This window comes from Calonectris borealis, chromosome 14 (genome assembly GCF_964195595.1).
Source record: "Calonectris borealis chromosome 14, bCalBor7.hap1.2, whole genome shotgun sequence".
NCBI lineage: Eukaryota > Metazoa > Chordata > Aves > Procellariiformes > Procellariidae > Calonectris > Calonectris borealis.
In genome coordinates, this window is record NC_134325.1 from 13,273,437 (window position 1) to 13,300,280 (window position 26,844).

The following is a 26,844-nucleotide window of genomic DNA, read 5'->3' on the forward strand; positions in this document are numbered from 1 at the left end:
CCTCTTTTAAACCCAGAAAATTACTTTTTCCACTCCAAAAAGTGAAAAAAAAAAGCAGCAAAGGCTCCTTCTGTGCTGTGGCTGTTCTGTGAACTCAGTTAAAGAGTAAGTTGCTGTTCCTGGAAGGTGACTGCATACCTTCCTTAAGATCAAATTCTAAGGAAAAATGAGCAAGATAAACATCATACTGACAGGTGCTTTGGAACAAGGTAGTGCATCGTCGTTCTCTAGGTCGCTTCATCTTGAGCAGGGGCTGTGAGATTTTTATAGGATTAGAGCCACAGAGGGCATTCATTCTTCAACATCTTCTCTTTCCCTTCTTCCTGCTGATCCCCTCGTGCCATCTTTGAAAGAACATGTTGTGAAGAGACGCTGGCAGTCAAGGGAGACAAAGGACAAAGTGTAAAACAATGTCCTTGATTCCCCATTACTTTTTTTTGCGTCCAAGACCAGCCTACATGTAATTAGTGAATGTTCAGAGGAAAGTACTCCTGGGAGCATTCAGTAGTATGAACAGCTATATAGTTAATTTCTGGAGAGAAAATTTTTTCTTACTCTTGAGCATCATTCTCTTAAACTTGTGCTTGTACTTGGTCATGATTTGTGCTCCTTCCTTTTCCACGCAGTAGTCCGCTTCTCAGAGGAGCCCCTTGGTTGAGAGCCTGTGATGGGGACAGGCCCGCCACCCCTTGGTACCTATTTGCGTGCTATAAGCTTACCTATAAGCCTATGGAGTTTTCTTCCAAAGTTTGGTGTTTGCAGTTCAGATGCCCATCTCGAAAATACAAATGTACACCTCACAGAACTATTTTCACTGGGAGGTAGTTGTCGTGGTATTCTTTCTTCTCCTAGATGGATCAAAAATGCATACTTTGTCCTTTAAGTTAAGAGGTTTACAAGCTAGAAAACTTTGAATTTAAAAGATATTTTCTAGGAATGTATGTATTTCCAAGGCTGAAAAAATAATGTAATTTGTGAGGCTCTCCATAGCAAAGCATGTTGTGTATAAATTAGCGTTGTCTCCAGCCACTATGGAATGATGATTCCTCCTGTATTTATTACTCCTAGTAAAGAAATACACAGGTGAGAAAAATTCATATATACCCTGTCAACCAAAGAGCGAAAAATTATGCAGTTTATGAAATGATTACAACAATAACAAATGAAAATACTGAACTTTGAGTTGTGATAAAAATCTCCTGTAACTGTATTTTTTTTTACAGATTTGGCCTCTGAATGACTTTGGATTTCTACGTGCAAGCCCCAATGGCCATAGATTTCTTGATGATTAAAAGATTTCAGTGACTATTGCCAGCTTTCATAATATTTTCTACTAAAATCAATGGAACTATTTTTGTTTAGAATAAACACAAGTATTACTTGACAAAGATGTCTCTGAGATTACATCTAACTTGAAAGTGGGAATGATATTCTGCTGTCATCAACAAAAATGATATGCCTCCTACTCTGTTTCCTCTGGCTATTCACACAGTAAGTGCTTGGATGTATTAGAAAGTTTTGGGTTTTACTACAAGCCAAGGTTAGCATTGACTGTTAACAGGGGATGAAAAACGTGCAATGCGCTGTTATATTGTCACACATCCTGAGCCACATACAGGCTATGCCTACATTAGTACGTAGCGTGGGATTGAAACTGAAAACCTTGACAGTGGGGTTCTGGATCTGCTAGTCACTTACATGTGTTTTGTAGGGTTTTCTTAAACTGGCTCTAGTTTGGCCCAGTGGACTGTATGCCCAGAACACAGCTTCCTGGTTAGTTTTCATCTAAGGAATGAAGACTGCATTTGTTCAGATGATGGAGACAGTCGGTTCAAAAGTGTGCCGAAAAGTTAACGTAGATGCAGTGTTACAGTCCAGTGCATAGGCATTGGACCTGCCACCAGCCTGTTAGATCTGCAAGTCTGCCACCTCTTTCCAAGGCTCAGATCCTTGTGAGGATTTAATGAAGTTAAATATTTAGCATAGAAATAGAAAATGTTCCTGTTTCCCATTAATGCACCTTACTCTTCATTATCTTCAAAGCATTCTCACGTGTATACCTCCTGATTAAATTTTGTCATCTGAGCTGTTAAAAGGATTTAACCTAAGAGGTAGGGCCTAAGGTATAGTTGATACAGACTGAGATTGAAAGAAGCTACTTCGTTGTTTGCTGGGAAAGAAATGTCATTTAGATCATGAGATATATTCCAGTTGTACAGAACTTAGTGTTCTGTTCTGGAGGTTTTTAATAACTAGCTCTTTAGCTGCAGAAGGAAGAAAAACCCAAGCCTCATGTCTGTAGAGAGATGTTAGCAAATGGGCACATTTCTTTTCTTAAGCCTGACTGAACTCGTTCTTATAGTGCCCACTTTTTTTAAACATACATTTCTTAGCAGATGCTGTCTCCTGTTTGTCCAGTCTTTTTAAAAGTTTGTAACTCTTAATGTGCTTGATTGAAACAATCATTGAAGGATCTCGATAACAAGTGAACACGTGTCACAACAAACCAAAGATACGTCTTTGGTTTCACTCTTGAAGACAGTGTAATTCCCACCACATCGGCATGAGAGAGTATAACATTGTTCATCTGCCAAAAAAGAAAACAAAAAAGCCTTTAGTGCTTGAGAAGAATCAAGAATTTATTTTGGATTTTCTTCACAAAGCTGCTCTTAATAACAAAACATAATTTGTTATCCACTGCTGGATTGTGGATATCAGTACCTGTGCTACCATCTGTGGCTCAAAAAATAACTATACTCTTAAAATGTGTTTCAGTGACTGCGAGGCATTCTTATGCCAAACAGCCAGGGTCAGTGTAGTCTCTTTAAAAGAGCAAATAATAAAAGGTGCACATCAGTGCAACAGACATGTTAAAAGGACTACATCACTGAATATTTCTGAATGAGAACTTGATTCTGACAAAGTACCAAGATCTTTAGAGAGCAATTAAGAACAAACTAAGGGGTGTTAATTATACATATGACAGATCAAGGATGGTTCCCAAACAGACTGCTGACCCAGGAAACAAACATGAAACAGAAAAAAGGAAACTAGGTAGCATTCCCCCCCCCCCCCCCCCCGCTTAAAACAAAACCAAACAAAATCAAACAAAAACACACAACACAAAAAAAAAACAGAAAAAAAAATCAGCCATTCATCCAAAAAGCAAGTAAATTATAAAAACTAGAGTAATATAAAGGAGAGAAGTAACACACTGTCAGATGAAAAAAAACCTGTATGAAAACACTTGCATTCTACCGTCACAGAAAGAGCAAGAAGATGCATGAGAGATTTGGGAAGAATCTGGAAATCTAAATACTCAATTATACTACAAGAAGAGAGCTAGGTGAAAAGTGGTACTGCAAGCGGGGTGGGGGTGAAGGGGAAGAAGGAATGCAAAATAAGCATCACAGAAAGTTAAATTCCAGGTAATCACAGAGAACAGAATAGCTAAATCTGAGGAAAATATAAAAAAAGTAGAATTTACAATAAGACAACATAATGGTGTAAGATGCAATAAAAATAGAAAACATTTGCAGTGACAACGAAAGGCACTGGGAGCAAGTAGTAAGGCACTCATACCTTCATTCCAGGACATATCCTCAAGATAAATTTGTGCATGTAGTGGCCATTCTTTTGTCAGATTATCTTCTATAAAGAAAACATGACAGATGTTCAACCCTGATAACATACAGGTCCTTATTTCTTCCTGATAAATTAATAGTTTTATCTACCTAGCAGTCAATTTGGTCTCTACTAGAAAGTCACACCTAGACCACGTTATCAGTTACAAATGCAGTTCTCTAAAATTTTTTAGTTTCCGTATCTCTGCATAAGCTGAAAAATGTCCTACTGCAGCCAGGAGAAGTAAATGGTGAAGATGTATTACTGAAATGAAGACACTACTGAAACCAGTACTTTTGTGCATCCCAATTATGTGAAATTTGGGGCAAACTTGTTTTGATATAAATACTTTCAAAAGCCTGGCTGTAACTACAGTTCCACAAGCTGAAATTGTGAATGTCTGCTTACCCGTACTTTTCACAAAATCACGGGATGGTTGAGGTCAGAAGGGACCTCTCAAGATCACCTAATCCAACCCTCCTGCACAAGCAGGGTCAGCTAGTCCAGTCGGATTTTAAGTATCTCCACAGATGGTGACTGTTAGGCAACCTGTTCTCCTTTAGAAAGGAGAAGCCAAATAACACTCCCCCAGTAACCACCAAGTAAATGTTAGGGTTGCGTGTGAGAACACCACCGAGATTCCTGCAAAAAGATATTCCTAACAAAAGATAAATGAAAAACACTTTTAGGAGAAGACTAGTCCAAGTGTTCTTTTATGATAAAGAGTCCTGCGGCACAGAAAGAAGGTCACTTCTGGCCTGCACCCCTGAGATCTGTTGCCATTTGATCCCCTAGATTCTTGCAACATTACAGTACAGCATGAAATGAGAAGTGTACGATACAATTGAAATTACCAAATGCAAACTGTGCAATAAAAATACAAATTGTTTTTTGCAATTTATCAGCACGCTCATATTTGATGTACAAAGTTCACACCAAGTTCTTTAACTTGACAATATAAGATTTTGTCACCAAAGTTATAAGTGAAGCCATAAAAGGTAATATGAAAAAAAAAGGGTCATAAACGCATATAACTTACTGCACAAAACCTCCCAGCTGCTGCCTGACACCTGGAAGCTCCAACTCCTCAAATGCTGTATTTTAAAGAACCAGAAACGCCTGAAAGGTGATCTTTAGCACATACACAGAAATGCCTTAGATCTGGCAAGACTCAGGAGCTTTGTGCTTATTTCAGGTTTAAATCAGGTTGTTATTGAGAAAGTAGGTGTTCCTTCTCTTGTATCAGTAAGTTTTTAAACAAGTTTTATAATTTAATAACATCAAGCTTTCTAGAGTATATAGTGTTGTCTACGGCTTTCTATGAAAAGTTGGCAGTGAAAGAACTTCTTATTCCAGAACTACTTATTGAGCACTTGCTGAAAAAGTCAGAGGCCCAGCTTATTTTATGTTATTTTGATTCCCAAGAGATTGCACTACCTAATCACTAGATTGTAGGGGATTCTAAATGGTTCCCAGCTTCTTCTGTGTAACTGCTCTTTGCTCTGGACTGAGAAGTAGAAATGAGGTACTTCACAGCTACCGCCTCCAACAATAGCCCAGAAAAACTGCACATCTCCAACCTTTATCTGCTCAGATGATGGAGTACTTCCTTCTTTATCACCACACATCGTCATCTGATTGCAACCACCTTACTCTTCAAAAGTTGATAGCAGATTTTGAACAGTGAAGTAGTGACTCAGAACAGACACACATCGATACATTGATTTCACACATGAACTATGTTGATTTCACACATTACCTATATAAAGCAAGCTAGTCACAAGATTCCGAACTTACAACAAAGTAGTGTAAGTTGATGCCAAGAAGTTTAAGGCTACTATGAACGTATAACCCTGGCAATAGCTAATTACAGCCTTCTCTATAGTTAATTATCTAAATTAACTTTAAAATCTAACCAATCTGTTTTGTTGGTTTTTTTGGTTTTTGTTTTTTTTTAAATTGTTTTCCTTTTATAGCTCTATCAGTTTTAAAAGTATAGTATCGTAGCTGGAAGTATTAATGTAATGTACTGGTGGTGAAATGAACCCCTTGTATTTTAACTATCCTCATGTATAATTGGGGGGAAAAAAAAAAGAAAAGTTAATACTTACATTTTGGGTTTTTAAATTGGACATTTAAGGCCAGTTTAAAAAAAAAAAAAAAAACAAAACCATCAACAACCAAATATTAAGTCCCAGTCTTTATTTTGCAACTAAATGACTATTCTAATTTTAACAGAAATGTACATTATAGATCCTTAAGAATGAACCTAATCTAAATTAGTTTTAATGAAGGAGATTAAAACAAATCAGACACATTGGAAATAATGACAGAATCAATACAGCCTCTTTGACGTTACCTTTGCTGAACACCTATTCTGTAATGAAAAGGTCAGAATTAAAAGAAAATTAACCCCACTCACACCTAATACTTTACTGCTGTCAAAGAAAGGGAAAAAAAATCAGCAAGAGGTAAAGATGAAAGAAAACTGGAAGATAGACCTATCGATCAGTCATTCTCATTGTTGTGCGTGCTCTCAATTACACAAACAAGAGCTATGGGTAATGTTTGAGTTACACAAAGTAACAACATTTTTCTCAGCACCTGATCGGAACATTAGTTAACTGCATGAAATGTCCAAAATAAAATAAAAGGTCAGGTGGTCTTAATACCTGCCAAATAACTCTGATGTTACTTGCAGTTAGTCTGGTACAGCCTTCTAGCTACAAAACATGAGAACAGGAACGGTGAATGTCCTGAAAACACCTACAAAACCAGTCAGAGGCCTCTCCTCCAGCAGGCCTTGTGTGAAGTAAAGATTCCTCCGTCTCTTTTTTGAGGAAGAAAAAAAAAAAGCAGAGATCAAAATGAAGTCTGCCTACCTACCTTCAGGTTCTTCTCTCCACTGTGGTAGAAGAAGACAACACTGTTAACTGTGAGAACAGTGTGAAAAAGGCAAGTGCTTCCTATTTCACCTGGGTTTTTTTTGTACTTGGAAGAAAAATTCACAAAGGAACATGGTCTCTTGGGTTGTAGGAAGAACAGATTTTCCTAAGCTTCATTTATAGGTAGCAAAAAATCGAGTTAAAAAGAAACCAGGCTTTCCTATTTGGAATTCATAAAGCAGGATTTCACTCAGAACAAGTTTTATAGGATTGGAGGTGGAGGTCTGGGTCATGTCTTGTTGGTAGAAAATACAAAAAGGGCAGATGGACCATATGCCACCATGAAGAGAACTGGCAAATTCACAAGGTTACCATACTTCCTGAAGTAAAGTTACTTGCGAAGTAATGAAGGCGGCGGCTGAGGAAAAGTCTATCCTCTTCTGTTCCAAACATAGTATAATATGAAGCCCAGGAAAGAGAATTTCAGCCAAGCTTTTTTAATTCATTATTGCAATTGTAATTTTAAAAATAATAATTTAAAAAAAAATCAACAGGCAAAATTAATCATTCATACAATTCCCAGCCTGAACAGAGATCGTTATTCCTAGTCTGATGCTTAAGTCTGAAGTCTTACTGGTTATCTCAAAAGATGTAAATTTTCAATTAGTACTCTTGACTTGAGTAAGTCTCCAAACTTAGCACATAATCCAGTAACCGCTCTTGTCAGTCAGTTTTGTATGCTGCATTTATTTGCTTATCTGGTTCAAGCAGGAGAAACTTATTTTCCAGAGTTGAACAAAGCTTTTTTATTTTCTAATCCTCCTAATAAAAACACTACCCAATCTAATATACCTTAAGACAGCAGAAATTGATTAACCACTTATTTAAAAACAGAGGCACAGCCCAGTATGAGTTTGAGGAGCCTATATCAGAACTACAAACCTAATGGTTTTCACAGAGTGTGTTAGCGACTAGTATTTCTTGTGCTCTTCCTCATATCATCATCTACATCATTATTATTACAGCCACAACTCTCTCGTTAGTGGTTCTCTGAAGTAAACAGGTGTCCGATTTTCACTCCTTTGCCAGAGGAGAAGGTTATTTAAGACGGTATTGTAACCAGTACTGAGTTCTGTGGTAGGCTTACTTATATGTGACGTCTGCTTAAGCTGTAGAATGCTGTGTACCGAGTTGTACTTTCTGAAACACGTTCCTGAACGTATAGGGAAAATTGTGAAGACCTGATCATCTACCATAACTTGAAAACCAGATTTTAATTCACAAGAAGTGCAGCCTGCCTAGCTTTGCCATCTATTGGATTTGTCTGACAACAAGAGGTGAAAGGATTCTGCAGCTCCATTGTCTCAACTGCAGGATCTAAGAAAACACTGGCAGGCTCATCAGAGAGGTTTATGAGCCTGCAATTCAAAGAGATTAAAAGGAAAAATCTACTGAGATTCTTTCAGGCTACAGAACAACATTAAATAACTATTAGCAGCTTGGTTCAGTAAAGCTTTACTAGAGCCCTTGCTGGGTCATTCAGAAATTGTAAAAGAGGAAAGGTATTTAAGTTTCACTTGAGGATACAATAAATATTTCTTGGGCTATTTAAGGCTGAGTTTTAGGGAAAGGGTTGCAAGCAGTAAATGGAAATTTAACCCTTTTTACAGTTTATGGTAATAGTAAAAATAGTCATAATACTTAAAAGATTTTTCTAGCTCTTTATCAGTCATATATTCTTAGGAGTTTTTTTTTTTTGAAACCAAACACAATTAAAAAAGTTCAAGATATGTATTGTCAATCAAATACTGTTCACAGTATCTACAAAGTATCAAAATAATCACTGTACTCAAAACCTGGATATTTTCAGAAGCTAAATTTTTCTAATAGGCTATTTAGTTTTTTAACAATTACTTAAATTTGACACTCACATTAATTTAAAATAATTGTGCTTACTTTAATTTGAAATTATAAAAAAGTAATATGTAAAGAATTTTCATAACAAAATGCTATGTTTGTTAAAAAAAAAAAAAAACCAACAAAAAAATACTGCTTCACTTGTAGGCAATGCAGATTAGAATTACCTCCAAAGAGCTGTGGTAAAAGGCTTGTGTTCCAGCACTAGCCATAAAATCCGTGCCTGGAGAAGGAACATACGTTTCTGTCATTTAAAGAGTATAACCTGGCACACTGAAAAGCCTAAGTTAATGGCCATGTTAAAAGCTTTATTTTAGTCTAAAAGTATTTTTTCTTAAGAAGGAATTTTCTTAATAAGGAAAAACTAAAATACACTGCATTAATTTTTTTCTTATAATAAGGTAGTCAAGGTGTTCAGTTGCCACTTCTGCTAGCTAATAAAAGCATTTTTGTAGGCTTTCGTCTTGCTGTGTCTGCTTATTCTCTTAGTGGATTTATAAGGTTATTCTTCTGGAATCCTATTTACCAAATTATGTAAGATATCTTGATGTCTAATACAGACTCATCACTCCTGCTGGAGCAGGAGGGAATGCTGGATTAACGGGAAAGTGACTATCTCCAAATCAGCCTTTTCAGTTTATTGTGCTAGGAGAGGAATGGGGAAGGAGCAAGGGGAGAAGGAGCTACCTTCAGTTTGGTTTTTCATTTTCCTAATTTATGACCACACCTGTATAAGACTCCCTTTCTAAACCTGCAGTAGAAACTTAACTGAAGGTGAGGACACATCCTCAATGATTTTTCAGGTTTTAAAGAGATTGGTATCACCAGTGGAAGCTGAATTAGAGACCAGGTATTTTAAAATGAGCTATTTTAGGCTAAGAAAAGATTTCTGTTATGCCCCACTGCCTAAAGGGAAGGTACAGAGAGGATGGAACCAGCATCGTTCTCGGAGACAAATGGCACAAGCTGGAACACTGGCAATTCCAGTTAGGACCTGTAATTCCTTATGTCTAAGAAATGAAGCAAGAACAAAAGGAAAATGATGCTGGAATATGTATTCCTGTATGAAAATTGCATCTGCAATATTTTTCTAAAAATGTAATTTAAAAATTGAAAATCAAAAGGAGGTATGTGCTGAGATGTGAAAGCTCCTACTGGTGGTTACATCTCCCACCCTCTGAACACTTCTGCTTTATGTCCATCATCACATAAAAACATACTATCCTGGATAGAACCTCACTGGAGCCATACATAGAAAACCCTAGATTCTTAGATTTCTCCACCCTCTGCCCCAAAAATATATACAAAGCAACTGGTTTTAGTGCCAATCCCATTATTAGCTTTGAATTATTCACTACATTTAGTGTCAGAAATTAATCAAAGTCACCAGTTTATTGATTTAATTGTGACCTTTCTATTAATCATTCCATCATTAATAATTAACATGTAAAATAAATTATCTTAATTATATGATTTTTTTTTAGATACATAGTTCCTTTGTATTTAAGTCAACAAAAATCCACAAAAGTTGCAGGGCTGCTATTCAAAGGGACCTTGATAGGATATAGAAATGGGTTGACAGGGACTTCAAAGGGTTCGACAAAGATTAAGTCCTGCTTTTGGGATGGAATAACCTAATGCACCAGCACAGGCTGGGAGATAACTGGCTGGAAAGCAGTTTTCCAGAAAAGGACCTAAGGGTCCTGGTGGACAACAGGTTCAACACAATCAGCAGGGCACTCTTGCAGCAAAGGCCAACCCCATACTGGGCTGTATGAGCAAGAGAGTAGCCCAGCAGGTCAAGGAAGTGATTTTCTTCCTCTCTACTCAGCACTTAACAAGATTGCATCAGAAGGCCTGTGTCCAGTTTTGGTCTCCCCCGTACAAAGCACTGACATACAGGAGCAAGTCCAGTGGACTGCCAGGATGGTCAGGGGTTGGGACACATGTCATACAAGGAAAGGCCAGAAGAACCCAGGCATCTCATTGTCTATAGCTACCTAATAGGAGGGCGTAGAGAAGACTTTTCAGAGGTGCATGGTGGAAGGATGAGACGTGAAAGGCACAAGTTGCAAAAAGAGTCCTTATATCCAACTTGATAGAAGGAAAACATGTTTTGGCTGTTTTGGGTTTGGTTTTTGTTTGGGGTTTTTGGTTTGTTTGGTTTGGTTTTTCTACTATGAGGGTATTCAAACACTGGAACAGACTGCCCAGAGCAACTCTGGAATCTCCATCCTTGGAGATATTAAAAAGTAGGCTGGAGAAGGTCTGAGCAATTGACCTCTGTGGACTTGCTTTGAGTAGGAGATTGATCTAGATGACCTACGAAAGTCCCTTCCAATCTATGTGATTCTCTGATTCTATGAAAAGTTTTTTATTCTTTTGAACTGTGACACAAGCATGAACTTCCAGGGTTCAGATGACTTCTAATATGAAAACCATTTTTTCCAAGCTAAACTCACTGAAAAACTTTTGGTAATTATTACTGTCAAACTTGATTTTAACTGCATATTTATTTTTTCTAAATGGGATACCGAACAAAGAATGGAAAAATCTAAGAAGAAAATCTGTTGAGGAAAAAAAAAGTCCATTCTTAATAGGTAAATTGTTATGCAGCTTTTTTTCCATCCCCTAAATTTTTCACAGGGATTGGAAGCAAAAGATTCACCATTATAAAAGGGTATTCTTATGTCATTAAAAATGTGACAAAACAATGAATTAGAAAAATTTTCACAAAATGTACAAAAAGGCAGTTCTTGTAAGATTTCTAGACCAGAGAGGCTTGGATAAGTATTTAAGCCAAACCTCTAAACGGTTTGAGGTTTGTCCTTTCCTCTTTAATACTATTGCCTGAAGGCACAAAAAATTAGTAGGAGATCATTGTGATACCTTCAGAGAAAAGAAGTATTAAGATATGAAAGCACATTCACTTGTTATTCTCAGCGATTCATTCAAAAAAAAGCCCCACACAATTAAAACCACAGAGCCCTACAGAATTTCAGCTTCTTAGAAGTTCTGTGGCCACTGAATTTCTGAGCCAAGTAATTAAGATTGAGTTAGTATAATACAAGAAGGTACATACAAATAAACAATCTGTGAAATGGGAAAAAGACTACAGTGCAAAGGACTTAAAGGACTTCCTGCTGACTGGCAGCCACACACACACGCACACTGGCATCCTTCAGATTCTGCTTCCTAGGCTTTGCAGTCTTACTAACTTGCTGTATTATCTCTCTCATCACTATTCCCCTTAGCTGCTGTCTCAACTCCTTTGTTTCTGTGAGCTTTTACAGCAGTGTCTACGAATTTGTCTAGAATCATGACTTCAGAAGCAGCTTGACAGGCATTCAAAGAACTAGAATTTATTTCACCATCATTTTGCTGCCAGGGAACATGCTGCAAAGAATGCAGCAACACTGCACATGTATGTTACATGTGGCTTAGTTTGAAACCTGGGTCCTCTGTGAATGGCACCCTCTATATTAAAATGCATCTATCCTTACCATACCATTACCAAATACCTGTGTAAATAAATGTACAATTTGTTTTCTTTATTTACCAAGTCTTTTTTACAGAATCTTGAGATGGCTTTTAGAAGACCTCGTCTGGATGCAAAAATATCTCAGGAAATATGGATAACCTTTAAAATACTGTAGAATAATTTTTGTCAAAACTAATTTATAGCAATGTCCTTAAATTCCATGAGAAAACAAAGTAGCTTATTAAATCTTGATGTAGCTCTTGACTTCAGTGGATTAACCTGACCCAAGCAAAATGGAACTTCATGGTCTGTATTTAAGCTTTAAGTTAAACTCACTAGATACACAAAAGACTTCTAAAAATCTCTAATTCCTGTGCATGTATAGTTTGTGAAAATGGAAGACGCAGCTGATACTATAATGCTAAGAGTACAATAGGATGAGAGCACTGGGTGGCAGAAATTCCTGTTCTGGCATCACATTCAGGCATTTAAAAAATAAGTTTGAGATGAAAATTTATTTAAGTTTGATCTTAATACTGTTTACATAATCACATTATCACAAAATCAAAATTTTTCCATTCTTTTAAAATATTTATTCAACAATTCTGTTTTCACCCCTCCACCTTCTTTTCCAAAACCCACACAAAGTTTGAAATAAAAAGATTATTTAACTAGAGAATTCATACTGGGTATATACAATTATATATCACTCTTTTTATCCTGCAGTGATGCATATCTGCCAGAATGACTAAGCCTTTGTCTCTCAAAGTTCTGGTATCCGCAGCGGCAGGGGAGTTAAAAATCAGCACAAGAGAGAAAGGTCTGATGGTGTGCCAATGTACAATGGAAGAGAATTCAATAACAAGCTGCAGAGACAGTGGGCTTTTATCAGACACATTCAAAAGTGGTGGTGGCTACACGTCAATGCTGGACCAGAGCGTGTTACTGCAGAGTGCGACTGAGTGTTTTCCCCACAGGCAATACACTATTATTGACTCCCCCCATTAACATGTAGGGTGGATATACATTTATTGAAGGTTCTAATGGAAGGCTGAGGGACTCCTATCCTGAGGCCAGAGCAGAAAGACAGCCTATCACTTCATGTAATGGTAGCCCATGTGTGACAGACCTGACCTACATTTCCCCCCTTTCTTTCTCACAACAGCCTGTCACTGTTTTAAGAAGCTATTTTCTGAGAGGTATAAAAAGAAATGCATGCTAGAGCTGCCTAGTTAATGTGTTATATTGGAATATTATTTATAAACCTGCTTCAAAAAGACCAGTTTAGACTACAGATGAATTATGAAAGCTACCATAACACACACAACCAGAAAGAATGTGTCTTAATGATTCTGAAGTGCTTATAAACCCATACACACTGAACACTAGGTATAAATAGATTAATACCCATATCTAAGATACTGCAACAAAACATGGTATAAGACTTAAAATTAAGAACGCTTAATGAAGCTGCCGTAATAAAATAAAAAGGGCTAAGGTCTGTAATTAGTATAAATTTCATATTCATTCAAATTATTAGGAATAACACCACCTAATGTTTTGTTGGAAGTAATTCAATGTTTTCACTAGCTAATGTATGTGTAGCAAAAGCTATAAATAATGGATCCACATTTGAAAGTAGGACAAGAGTGAAAGAAACATTTGGTTCAGCAATAAACAGCATTTTAAAATACCATCTAACTACCACTCCCAGACCCTGCTTATTTAAAGAGCTGCTGCCACTACAGCACTCCTTGGCAAGGAACCTACCACGCTGCTGCAGGTCATACTCTTTTTTTGTCTCTTCGTTCCCTAGAATTTTCCACGCTTGATCAATTTCGATGAACCTCTGCACGCGCTCCTCCACTTCTCCTGCTGGCACATCTGCCTTCTGTTTGTCTGGATGATACTGCCAATCAAAAAAAAAAAAAAAAGTTGAGGGGAGTGGAAGTGAGGAGGGTAGAAGAGGAGCAATCAATAATGCATTTGATATTCAGTTAAAAGGACAGACAAAAGGAAAAGGTCTGAGCTAAGGTGCCAAAGCAAGGGAGACAACGATGCTGGGCACAAGAGAAAACTGCCAATTTAATTAGACTACTGAAATGGCAACAAAACCACCAGTGGCACAAATGTCACCATGCGCACTGACGGCATTTTCTGGATAATTTGCTGATGGGATCATTGGTCTTATGGACAATTTACCTAGAGAGAATGACTACCACAAACAGAAATAGGTACATGCAGAGGACCACGACACGGGAACAAGAGGAGGTGCTGTAGGTGTTAGCAGCTCTTGTAATATTACACATAGCTGATTTATACAATACCACCAATGTTTAGTTAAGGCTATTACAGATAAATTGAATGCTGTATTACATGTACCTAGCTTTTTTATTATTTAAATGGTAAATAGAATATACATGATCAAATATAATTTATAATACATGTAATTCTACTTTTGAAAATATGCCTCAACATCTTTAATTTCTTCCAGTTCAGTGAATCAATAGCCTTTCCAAATATTTCAAGTCATGGATCACTGGCTACAAAATTGTGTCATTTTAGTTAAGAAATGGTTATTCAAGGACATGGCTGCAAGAAATCCCATGTTAAATAGGCAATAATAATTAAAATGGTAACATGTTTTCTTCACCATTTGTACTACAGGTTCTGAACAGAGCAATCTGACTTCTTTTTGGTTCAAATGTCTACTGAAAAGGAACCCTCAAAGCTCCATCTTCCTGTAGCTTTAATTAATCTCCAATAATCTCTTTTTTGATATTTTAAATTGCTCAGTATAAGTGATGGACCAACAGCATTTAAGATGAGAAAGTTGCAATATAATCAGACCTATCAGCTGTTAACTGTGTTATAAATTAAGATACCCCTTATTCTGGAGGTTTAACTTCTGCCCTTTATCCTAACATCAGTTGGGGCACTGAAATATACAGCAGATTTAAGACTTAGAACACCTGTTCTACAAGTGTTTGAGCAGATTTCTGATTAACTGAATCCCTTTGTTTTAGTTTATAATTAATTTTGGAAAGGAAAGAATACTAATACCATGTGTGCCTTATAAAATCCAAAATTTAAAAGGACCACTTCTACTGGAGTCTGTTTGCTCATTGATGTATATATCTGTCATTTGCACTGATGGGTATTACCCGAATAAATCCCCTGTACGACAACAAGAGAATGTACATAAGAGCAAAATACTAAGCTTTTGACCTCAAGATTTTTCACTGGTATTTTTCCATATACAAATGAATGTACCTGCAACCTCAAGTATGAAGTCTGTACACAAATGTGTATTTTTGTTCCACCATATGAGTAAGCACACTTGAAGTCATCTCTCCGTTCAAGACTGAAGACTACCTTGCAACTTGTGGAAAATATGGCTGAAGCACAGTTGCAATCCATAGAGGTTTATCTCTTAGAGATCCCTTTTTTATCTCCCCAACTGAAGATGACAAAATTCTCAGGCGCAAACAGATGAAAAATTTTTGGTCATCACATTTAGTCATTGTATTCTAAATAGCTAATTAGATAATGAGTAATTATACCTTTATTTGGTGGGCACTAAATTCAGTGTTCTGTCAGCATGCATCATGTTGTACTGTAAAAGCTATTTAAATGTATTATTTGTTTTCAAATCCATTTTTCTGAAACCTTAGCTTTTCCAGTTGTATTTCAATTTTAATAACATTTTTAACATTGGTCGTTGATTGTACACCACATTTGTGAAATGTCATTTAAAAAAAAATGCTTAATAAGCATAAAGGTCAGATCACATTAAAGACTTACATGGTTTCCTTTTAGCAATGTTATTTATTTCAACAATTATGTTTGAGGTATGCATCCAGCAGTTACTCCTCAAAGCAATATTTTATCTAGAAAAATTATACTTCATTATTTAAAAACATTTCAGTATTTAAAATTTGGACCCACCCCAAATATTATAGGGTTAATTATAATGTTAATTATAATACCTAAAAAGAGAGTTCTATGCCTGCTGTATGTTTCACTCCATTTGGATGATACTGTAAGCATTCGCTTACAAGCTTACACCCAAAAGGATGTAAGGAACATTATACCAGACTTAGTACCACTGAAACTTAACTAGATTTGAATAGCACTGCCAGAAAACCATTGCTCATATTGTTATATGTTTGCATTGGCCACAAGACCATACCTTCTCAGATCCATTGCTTACAGATACATGAAAACATTACTGACCAATTGCCCAAAACAGCACTGAGAATACCAGCTTCTCTCCTGCCAAGAAGAGAAAACACCCCCACAAAATTGGTCACACTTTTCCTTTGCTACACCAAAACTTTGCCTGACTGAAAAATAATTTTGGACTACACTGGAAGTAGTCAGTGAAAAACAGTAAGCCACAAATGTCACAAAAGTACTTTGCAAAAATAATAATCAATGCAGAAAAGGCTATTCTGTTCATTCTTGAATAATGCAGAAAATTCATTATTCTTCAGATTTATCATTTAGCTTTTAGCTTCTTTCCTATAGATTTGGAAAATATAATATTTGTAGCATATGCAATTTTTATATTTGAAAGACTACAATTTCATGTAACTAATAACAACTACATTGTAGGGGATCTACTAATTAAAAAATACATATATATCCACTTTTGGTCTCCATGCTTTCTGAAACTATTTGCTCCTTCCTCGGTTGGGCTTGTTCCTCTATTACCATCTGATGCCTTTAGTAGTCTACATCTACGATAAGAAAAATCCTCAAACCTCTGCTCTTTTACTCTAATCCTCTTTTTTTTTCCCCAGTGACCCCATTTCATCTGAATTCATTATGTACCTGTTCTCATTGACTCCCTTTTCCTACTCTCCAGCTTGCTGATCAAAATCCAAGAATGTTTGTCTGTAGCAAAAATCCACTCTTGATTCAACTGCCCATACCCTTCTCTTTCATCTCTGAGACAACAAACAAGGTGCCCTCTCTCCAGCTGTTTTAGACCCTGTTCAGCCATCTCAGACACCAACCACAGAGGACACCTTACCAAAGTTTCAACCAGCCTACTAATAGCTGAAGTTTAGAGAGAGTACTCTAATGTCCTCCAGCAATACTTCAGATATGAATCAACCATACTCTTTTGGTATCTTCCCTCGTTGGTTATCAGATTCTTGCTTCTGCTTCTCCTCCCTCTCAGCATACCCGTCAGAGGACCTGCCTCAACAGAGCCAGGGGTTTGGTTTTGTTTTGAGGGAGGTGAAATATGATGTACGTTTCTGATCTCCTCCTCTTTTCCCATTCAGCTTTATTTCTGGGTTAATCTCAGCGGCAACTGTGTACAAGCTCTGTAATGAAAACAGACAAGCCTGTTTTCTACTCGACCTATCTCCTTCTACTCAAACTGAACTATTGTTCATCTCTCCCTCTATGCATCCATTATAAGTTCTTACTCAAAATGTTAGAGCCCCCCAATGTCTCCTGCAATATCACTTATCAAAAATCTGTGCAAATTATTCATACCTACCACCTGAGCACTATTTTCAGCTGTATTACTGCACTTAGGATAGATTTAAATCTTTCTGCCTGCATATGCGTAAAATTTCTAAGCAGCAATACATCCATAAAAATGGCTTTTCGCTGAGCACTCATCTTGATTTTTGAACACAGTAGTAATTTTTACTAACATGTTACTACTTAATAGGACTTTATAAAAACAATAAAGGATATTTTCCCAAGTCTGACAGAGGGAGGGGAAAAGAAAGAAGGCTAGAGATGTATGCCCAATCTAGTTTTCCTTTCTTATACCTCTACTAGAAGTAATTTGTTAACTTCTTTCCATTGCTAAAGACTATCTGGAATTTATATCACTTTACAGCATATGATGCTTTGTAGTTACTGTGAATGTTAAAAAATAAACTGATTGATAATGGAAACATATTAGTTCATCTGTTAACTATAAAAAATACCTTACACATACATGTGATACTGCTTGCTCCCCTGATGTTTATCTTAAACATCACATTGTCATAGTATTTCTTGAGACTCTGGCTCTTGGTGTAAGGGCTAATTTTTAATTTTTTTTTTTTTTAGGGTTTTTGTTTGTTTAGTTTGAAGAAGCATGAACCTTGAAGTCCAAAGCTCAAATGAAAAACACACTTTAAACATTATCTGTTGGAGACTTGGTGAAATTTTTAGTGCTGAAGGGAAACAGAAAAGCAGGCTAATACAAACTTCACCTTATGTCCTTTTCAATTACAATATCATTATTATACCTTTCCAAAACAACTGTATTGAACTGTTATTTTTAATATACATTAAAATTTCAGCAGTTTTGGGTACAGTGGGGAACAGCATATCACCTGGCAAACATACTCTGAAACAGATACAGGTTCAGTTCATAGTTATATAAGTATCAAAAAATTTAGAAATTTTTCATGGAACATCTTAGTTTAGGTAAATTAATTTCATTATGCTAATCTATTGCCTTTGATACCTACTACAGAATAAAGAACAAGCAAGTTCGTAAACTTTTTCTGTCTCAGAAAAAAGGTGTTAATGTTGTTGCATTCACCAAATAAAAGTGTAGACTCTCCGAAAATTACTTGAGTTCCATCATATATTTTATTTATACAGTGATCTTTTTATTTATACAGTGTACCACACATAAGGTTTTCACCCACAGGGTTTGTATAAGAATTTGGAACACAGTACAGCACATTCAACTGCTACATTCTCTATTTCTGCCTACTTTATACTCCATGAAGTTTGGTCCCTTCTGCACTTTAAGAATTGCAAAATTAATCCCTGAAAGTTAATAAAGACCATTTGGTCAATAACTGTAATGGTATTATATCTCAATAACCATACCAACAGACCTTAAGAACTCTCATACCACAAGATGAGAAACTACGATAGCTGGTTGAGCTTTGGTTCAGCAAATCAAGCAACACAGAGATGACACAGTAAGGTCCCTATCCTCCTAACACTTGTACGAGTTGCTTAACTTTATGCAATAAATGTAATAGGGTTGATTGATTTTAATCAAATTCAAATTAGCAAGCAGAAAACCTCTAGTTAAATCAATTTAATGTACATTTCTTATTAGTGCTCATGAATTTATTTTTCAAAAGAAATTTACAGCACCCAGTGAGAATCAACTTAATAAGACTTATTGGGAGGGGAGGGGTGAAGCATACAGACATAGGTTTTACACTAAATCTGTAATCTCTTGTTAAACTGTGGAATACACGATAACTAAACCGCTTAGTATAGTCAAACCTTTACTCATAACTACTTTTCCACATGACAAATTGAAAAGGCTGATTATTTAGAAAAGGTTAAAAAAGTACTATTCCTTCTCATTTATTACTTAATACATCACCATGGTTATTTTACCTTGTGTATAAGGGGTATTCACTTTAAAAACCAAAGACGCACCACATCCCCAATTCCATACATAAAACAGGAGGCTTTGTTTTCTATGAAAACTACTACTACTTTGAAATTTTTATTTAAGTTATGAAAAAGTGCTTTCGTTTACTATTATGTATTTCACAGATAACTGTAAAGAACTTCTTCCCCCTTAAAATTACACAGCTTTTAAGTAAGCCTATTTAAAATGTAAACTTTCTATTTTTTCTGACTGAGGAAAATGAAGTAGATCAGCTCTAAATTTTTTCCAGGGTTGAAGTAAGGCGTACTCTCCACTTTCTATGGCTTTGTCTTTCCTACTTTCCAATATTTCATGCACAGCTGTCAAACATTTTGAGAAATCTTCAGCAATAAGTAATATAAAAGTAATATATACAAAAGTAATGGATGTGGCTCCATTAAATCTTGACCTTCTCTCCCAAGACAATAATTTTGGAGAAATATTTTCAGGCTTTTAAATGTTTACTTTACACCTTTTAGTTTTTTTTTTCTGTAAGGGAGACGATTATTAAGGTTCTAAAATTCAAAAGTAAAGACAGAACAATGATGAAACCATTAGAGCTGACAAATTAAAAAGTTAGACTATTTTGGACTTACTATCATGAGTCAAAGTAACCACTAAGCAAGCAGTACTACCAACAGTTACAGCATAGTAAATTTCTTATCTATCAGATTTATTAAAGATTTTTAACTCTGAAATTATCTACAGTCTTATGGAATCACCTTGCCAAATTAAATTGACAAGTTCAGACAAATCTTGAATTCCTGCTTTATTTCAATAGGTGATGTGCACCCTTTGAATAAGGGATATATTTAAAGCTAGAGATGTGCCCTAAGTTCCTGAGTAAATCAAGTAGTAAGATTTTAACAGGGGATTACTTACATGCATTCAAGTACTTGTGCTTTTGTAGGAACTACATCTAATGACTAAATCTAACCTGTAAATAAGAGTCAATGACAGAATATTAACATCTAAAATTAACTTAGTATCTCTTAGCATCCTTCTCCCTTTCTCCATATTAGGCATATAGCAGTAGCTATGATAGTTTTATAGCCTGACAGTATTTGTTTCATGTAATGCAGCTAGAAATAAGATTTCCAGCCAAGTATGAATTATCTTTTTTTTTTGTTACACAGTAAAAGTAACAGGAAGCCACAGTGTTCATGACCTACACTACAACTACAGTACCTCCTGGAATTTGTAAAAAGATCTGTATTTATATTAAAAAGCAAGCAGTGGTGAAAGACACTCAGTAATGGGAAGAGAAACTCAACCCAAACTTTACAAATCAAGCACTGCTCCATATCTGGTGAAGCTACCATTTTTGATGACTGACAGAATTGAATTAAAATTGCGAACAGAAGAGGTAGAAGTCATGAAACTGGTATGCAAAGGGTCGGTTGGACTAACATTGCAAAAGTGAAAGTCACCATGGATAAGCATCGGATAGTATGAGGTGACAGCAGTTCACATCACTGACGTCCATTTCCGCTCATAGGAGAGTTAGATGAATGACAGCAAGTGGACACAAGAGTTGGATATTATGCTGTTCAGAAGAGAAAGAATGAGAGGGAGGAAACATCAGAGGCAACTGGATGAAGAGAGAAACCCAAGCCATTATTTTCAAATAACATCGCCAGACTCATGGCTGGTAATCCAACAGAATGAGACTTTGACTCCTCACTGGAATTGCACAGATTAATACCAAGCGCTTTTAAAAATCACATTATCAGTATTTGGGGGGTTCAATCTATTTATTCTTGTATCAAAAGCTCAATATTGAAGAGGCAATATATTAAAATTTCAGAATCAAAATTCTCTCTCAGAGTCAACGTATGACAGTTTATTTGGTTAATAAGTCTAAACTATTATTTTGTTTATTCCACATTATAATATAAAATAAGTTAAAATTCTTTTAAAGACAAAATGGGCATAAGCAAGCAGAACAGAAAGCTTGGCCTACACGAAGTTTAGCAAACAAGTGTGTTGCACTAAGGCAAAATGCACAAATCATTACCAGTATGTCCCTTGCAATATAATGAAGTGCATCCTTTTAACAAAACAAGAAGAATAAAATGCAGGAGTTAACATGAACATAAAAATATCAAAATTGGAAACTATGTTTAAAAACATTTCTCATGCTTTACGCAACATTTATACATTATCAACTGTAACTGTTATTATCTACAGGTTAAGCTAACAAGGTCAGGACAAAAACTGTCAAGCGCTCTCATCAGACAGAAGTATTTGTAGGTCCATGCAAATTTGTCTGTAAACTATAGAGCTCATCATAACACTTCACACCATATTAAAAGGAAGCTGCAAGACAGGCAAAATTAAGAAGAAAAATATTAACCAGCTATTTCCTATTTAATTTCCGATTGTAGTGTGAATTCTTGTTACATTTCCCTGCCTTTTCAAAAAAAAAAAAAAATCTGAGTAAATTTAATGCCAGGCTGTTCTTAGGAGGAAAGTCATTTGCCCCTGCTTACAATATATGTAGTAAATACCCGTTTTTACTGGGACTTGCCAATAAATCTCACCCCCTGACATAGAGTGTCTGTTCATACTCAGTTTTTGGCCGCTCTGCCACAAATGCCAACAAAGGGACCAATTAATGAAAACTTTCTTGATACATTCCCAGTGGATGAATGTCCGCCTTGCAGAAGGTACCTTGACAACATTCATCTCGCACAGGCCAAATGGTTGCTCTGTGGTAGCAATTAAGACACCACCAGCCTTGGCTAGATTTAAACCAACAACCAAATCTGTGTAGATCTGACCAAATGCTCATAGAAATCTGGAGAAATTAACTTCTAAACAAGGGCTGGATTGGGTCATATAATTGCATCCATTTCTCTAGTTATCTACAGACCGCATGGACACATTTTTATTAGAAAGAATTACATTTCTTAAAACAAGATTCCTTAACCTAGCCACATGAACACAATATTTAAGCCACATCTATAAATATCTAAGAAATCAACAACTCTTCTAAATCATTTCAAGAATCAAAATAATATGGTAGGCTGACACTCTCTGTATTTGTACTCAATTTTTTTCTCTCTCTCAACAAAAAGCCAGTGTTCAGTCTTCATATTGCAATAGTTTGGAATCAAGTTTGGAGAATTATGCTTAGTGCAGCATCCCTCCTCTTTCTAAAATTACATTTGGAAATGGAAGAGTTTTGCTGCTTTGATCCAGAAGTGCATATCTGAAAGTCTCTTACCGCAGAACGTGAACACGAGACTCTAATGTGATAACTAGTGGAAAAACCTTGCCTCCACGGCAAAGTTCATACTGACTTCAGGTTTTTGACAACGGGTATCCTTCCTGAAATCTCTGTCCTTTGCCTAAAGGCAATTTAAAGTGTGGCTGGTCGAGGCCTCAGACCTCATGATCGTTATCACAAAACTAGGCATTCTGCTTCTATTGGTCTCAGGACTCAATAAATTTATGTTTAGAACTATCCAAGATATTAAACTTGTGTATCTGAAACACTAAAGCTAAGCTTAACACAATATAGGAGTGGGTCCCCCTCACTATCCCACACCCCAGCAAAACCGCACATTTCCAGTTCTATACTATGTCATTATAAGGCTTGTAGCAGTATTTTTAATAAAATTATGTGGCATGTATTGAAAGTTCCAGATCAGTTGATAGAGCACCAAAATATAAAGTCTCCCTGCTGGACACAGCATAAAAAAGGAAACATATAATGTAATTACGACACTCTAGGAGCTATATAATTACCTTTAAAGTTAACACTTTTGCTAATTTTACATATATTGTCACACTGAATACTTTAAGCCACAAATCCCTATCAGCATGTAATAGAATTAACACACGTATTTGGTATTACCTACACCAAGTATATGACAGCTATATTTGAGCAATCAAGCACACTGACTCCAAATGATCATTTACTCTGGTTATGGGCAGCATGACATACAGATTAGAATCTATGTAGACTAGCGGTTATGCTTTAGGGCTGAACTCTTTTTCTTGCAGAATCTATTCTGTGATGGATTTAAATCAGAAAACAGACTGAATTATAAAATTGTTTATTAAACTGGAATTTGAGTTTTTGGATAACTAAATTTAAGAAAAGTACATATTTTAGCCCCCCGTGCTGGTCAAGAAAAAAAGGTGACAAACATGCACTTGGCCCCCACCCTGTGGCACTCGCTGAAAGGTCACAGAAAGAAGCCATTTTCCAACTTCACCAGCTGAACTCATTAAATTAGGGCAGGATGAAAAAAGCCACTTAAATATTTTACAAAAATTTAAGTGATTTATTCAATAAAAGTATTCTAAAAAAGGAAGTGGTTTATTTCAGTAAAACAAAGAAGCTTAAACTGCAGGAGAAAATTAATTCATTTGGAAAAAATGTTTGTTTTAAACATGTAAACATTAAACTTTTCTCCTATCATGGGAGAATTTCTGAATGAGTAGTATGAATCAATTACCAATATATTTATAAAAATGAATGCAAAAAACCCTAATTACCAGTAACCAAATAATTCTGGCAGTACCACCTTGCTAGACTCAAAGTGCTTTTCAATTCAGAATTACTTAATTTTCAACCTAAAAACTATTACAAACTAATATGCAATAGAAAACCAGGTAGGTTGGAACCTCTAAAGCATTGTGGTGCTACCTGCTCTTAACTTAAAATGATTTTGCTTGCCATTTTATCACATGAGCCATCAGGAAATCTTACTGCCTTAGTATTTCTTTCTTACTGCTCCAAAAAGTTGGAAGAAAAACTACATAGTTTTATTTAAAAAAACTATTTCATCTACTTCCATAATTCGTAGATCACCTCTTACATAAAAAAAAGACCTAAACAAACAAAAGGCTACATGATTTTTAAGAGCGAGAATTCTACAAAACACAGGGTTGATACTTTGATACATGTTCCTTCTATATTAAGTATCCTCAGCTTTCCCCAAGTTTACAGTGGAAAGTGAAGTTTTTCAGCAATGAAGATTTCCTTCACTGGAACTATGCTGAAATATTCTTTTTTAGCTTTTCTACAGGCTTAGTTTAAATATAAAGGTCTTGTATAGGAGCTACCCTGAAACAACATTACACTCCGGGCTCTGTGGCCTACATGGTTCATCAGGTACTAATTAGATAGCATGTTCTGTCAACACTTTCTTGCTCTTCTTCTATTAATTGATCATCCTGCCCAATTAATACAATGCAACGCCAGTTCCAAACTCCTTGAGATCCTTTACCTGTGAGAAACAAGAATGAAGGTCAAAAAAACCTCCAAAAGGGTCATAAGGTAACCACACTTGTCCAAGATCTGGAATGAGAATAACACCACTATGCTGAAAGGTTAATTATGTTCCTACCAACATTCTCTTGAGCTTAAGTTTGTTTTTTGTCTCAGAAAAAAGAGTAAACACAAGCATAAAAACATACTTCATTTAACAGGCTATATTAAATTCAGAAATGGTAACAGCTTATGAAAAAATAAAGGCTGCAAAACTAAACTCAGCCATTAACGGCATATTTCTCATCAGAATATTTGCAGTTAATATTATCACTGTTAGATACTGTGTATCAGAAAATAAGTTGTGAATATTGTGCAGAAATTACAGTATGCTAATCTCACCTATGTATATAAGAGTCCAAACAATGGCTGCCCTTACAGTCACATACAGTCAGAACAACCATAAATCAGCATTTTATAAAAACTATATAGAAATAAAATACATGTTTTCTCCATTTATTACACTGCACTAAAGATTGCAGAAGATAAAAAACAAACGACAAAGCAGCTGCCAAATACAACACACTACTGCCACCTAATGCTTACATCAAAAACATTGCATTGTTTCTCTGCACTACACTGGCATGATGAAAAATGGAGACCAAAGCAAATAAAAAAGTTTATTATTGTTTTTAAATATCTGCTTCACATTTCCTTCCCTACAAGCTTTCTAAATTGAACTGATGTGATCATATCCTTTCCTGTACACAAAGACTGTAACAGGCAAGATGTACGTTCAGTGAGCTAAATATGGGACTCATATTTCAACTGCAAAAATATCAGGAATGTAATACATGCACTTCATTAGGATACTCACATAAAGAAGTAAGTACATTCTCTAGATCAGGTTCCACACTTGTTTACATTTTTGTAAACTATTCCCTGTTAAGTAACTAGAACAATTCAGTATTGAAAAGCTTCACATGGCAAGTATTTGGAAAGGGGAAGAAAAAAAAAAGAAGAAAGAAAAAAAGAGGTGTGGTCTTATGTTAAAACAGCACAAACCAAAATTACTTTGAAGGTGCTTTTCTTATTTCAGTGATTTTGCAACAATGCACTCTCTCTGAAACGTGAAACTTGTTCACTTCCATGAAAAGAATGATTCCAGGTCTTAAACTTGCCTTCCTAGCCCACAATTGATCTTTTCAACATGTTCACTCAATTGGCAGAAGTTAGCAAGGAACATGGAAGTAGCCTGCTTTTTCCACTTGCAAAGAGGAGAAATAGAAAGTGAAGAGTTCCTTGTGACATTCAATCTCTTCATATAGAGGTTTAAACTTCACCAAAGGATGTCTATCCAAAGACAGCTGGACAAAAGAGCAAGGAATTTATCTTCTTGATTCATTACTTCAATCCATCTCTTCTTCCTTTTTTCCACAAACACAAACAATCGCGAAGCTTTTTAACAACTTTCGCCTTCTCCTACCTGATCTTGTTATCTGCTTTGACACTGATTCCAGCCTCCACTGTCCATCTCCAGGATGATTCTTATTCATAGGAAATGTTCCTCATTTGAGGAAAAATAAAAAAGACAGTTTCATTTTCCTTCTAATCTCTTATACCTTATCCATTCTATGACGTTTTTCTAACCTCATTCAGTGATCAACTAGCTGGTGAAAACTGTGTCCATTCTCCTCCCTTTTTCCTCCTTAGTCTGCCATAACCAGAAATTGTTGTGCAAGTATCAATTTGAGCTTCCCGCACAATATTCAACTGCTTGCATGTTTTACACACATTATTAATCTTTTCCATACCTTCAGGCCAGAGATAACCCACCTCTTGTACACAACATCCAGCACAGCAGACCTCTAACTTGAGACAAATAAGAACCATCAGAATAAAAATATTTCAGATAATATTATTGCTGCTATAACTGTTACTATAAGGAAATATTTGCTGTGACTCAAGGTATTTGCAGCAAAGCGTCAAGATAGCACATAGGAGGAAAAAGGAATTTTTCCGTAACATTTTAGTTATTCATCACCCAATGAATAATTTTTAAAGAAAATACCCACAGACAACGCAACTTGCTATTTTAAAAATAGTCAGAATAAAAAAAAAGTTAGGATTAAATGTACACAGCAATATGCAACAGTTATGCAGAACACACAACTGGCATTCACTAATAGCTGCAGAGTAAAAACACAGAGGATGATACTATCAAACCGATGCTGCAAATTCTTGAAAATTACTGGAGTCCTCTAAATTGGAATTTAAAAAAAAAAATCAT

The 26,844-nt window shown here is 35.9% G+C and overlaps 2 protein-coding genes across 7 annotated transcripts in view; one reads left to right on the forward strand and one right to left on the reverse strand.

The window, feature by feature from the left end:
• The window catches only part of IMMP1L (inner mitochondrial membrane peptidase subunit 1), a 35,248-nt gene extending 33,860 nt beyond the window's left edge, over nt 1-1,388 (forward strand). For all 6 annotated transcript variants that reach the window (XR_012675763.1, XR_012675761.1, XR_012675760.1 and 3 more), the window contains one exon: nt 1,224-1,388. Coding sequence is in view for 2 of the 6 variants with exons in the window: in XM_075163272.1 (XP_075019373.1) it covers nt 1,224-1,292 (69 nt within the window). In the remaining 4 variants the exon portion in view is untranslated. The remainder of the gene's footprint in view (nt 1-1,223) is intronic.
• The window catches only part of DNAJC24 (DnaJ heat shock protein family (Hsp40) member C24), a 38,858-nt gene continuing 13,236 nt past the window's right edge, over nt 1,223-26,844 (reverse strand). Inside the window, exons 3-5 of the mRNA XM_075163274.1 lie at nt 13,678-13,816; nt 3,583-3,651; nt 1,223-2,587 (exon numbers count right to left, since the gene is read on the reverse strand). Of these exons, the coding sequence (XP_075019375.1) occupies nt 2,463-2,587; nt 3,583-3,651; nt 13,678-13,816 (333 nt within the window). The 3' untranslated portion in view covers nt 1,223-2,462. The remainder of the gene's footprint in view (nt 2,588-3,582; nt 3,652-13,677; nt 13,817-26,844) is intronic.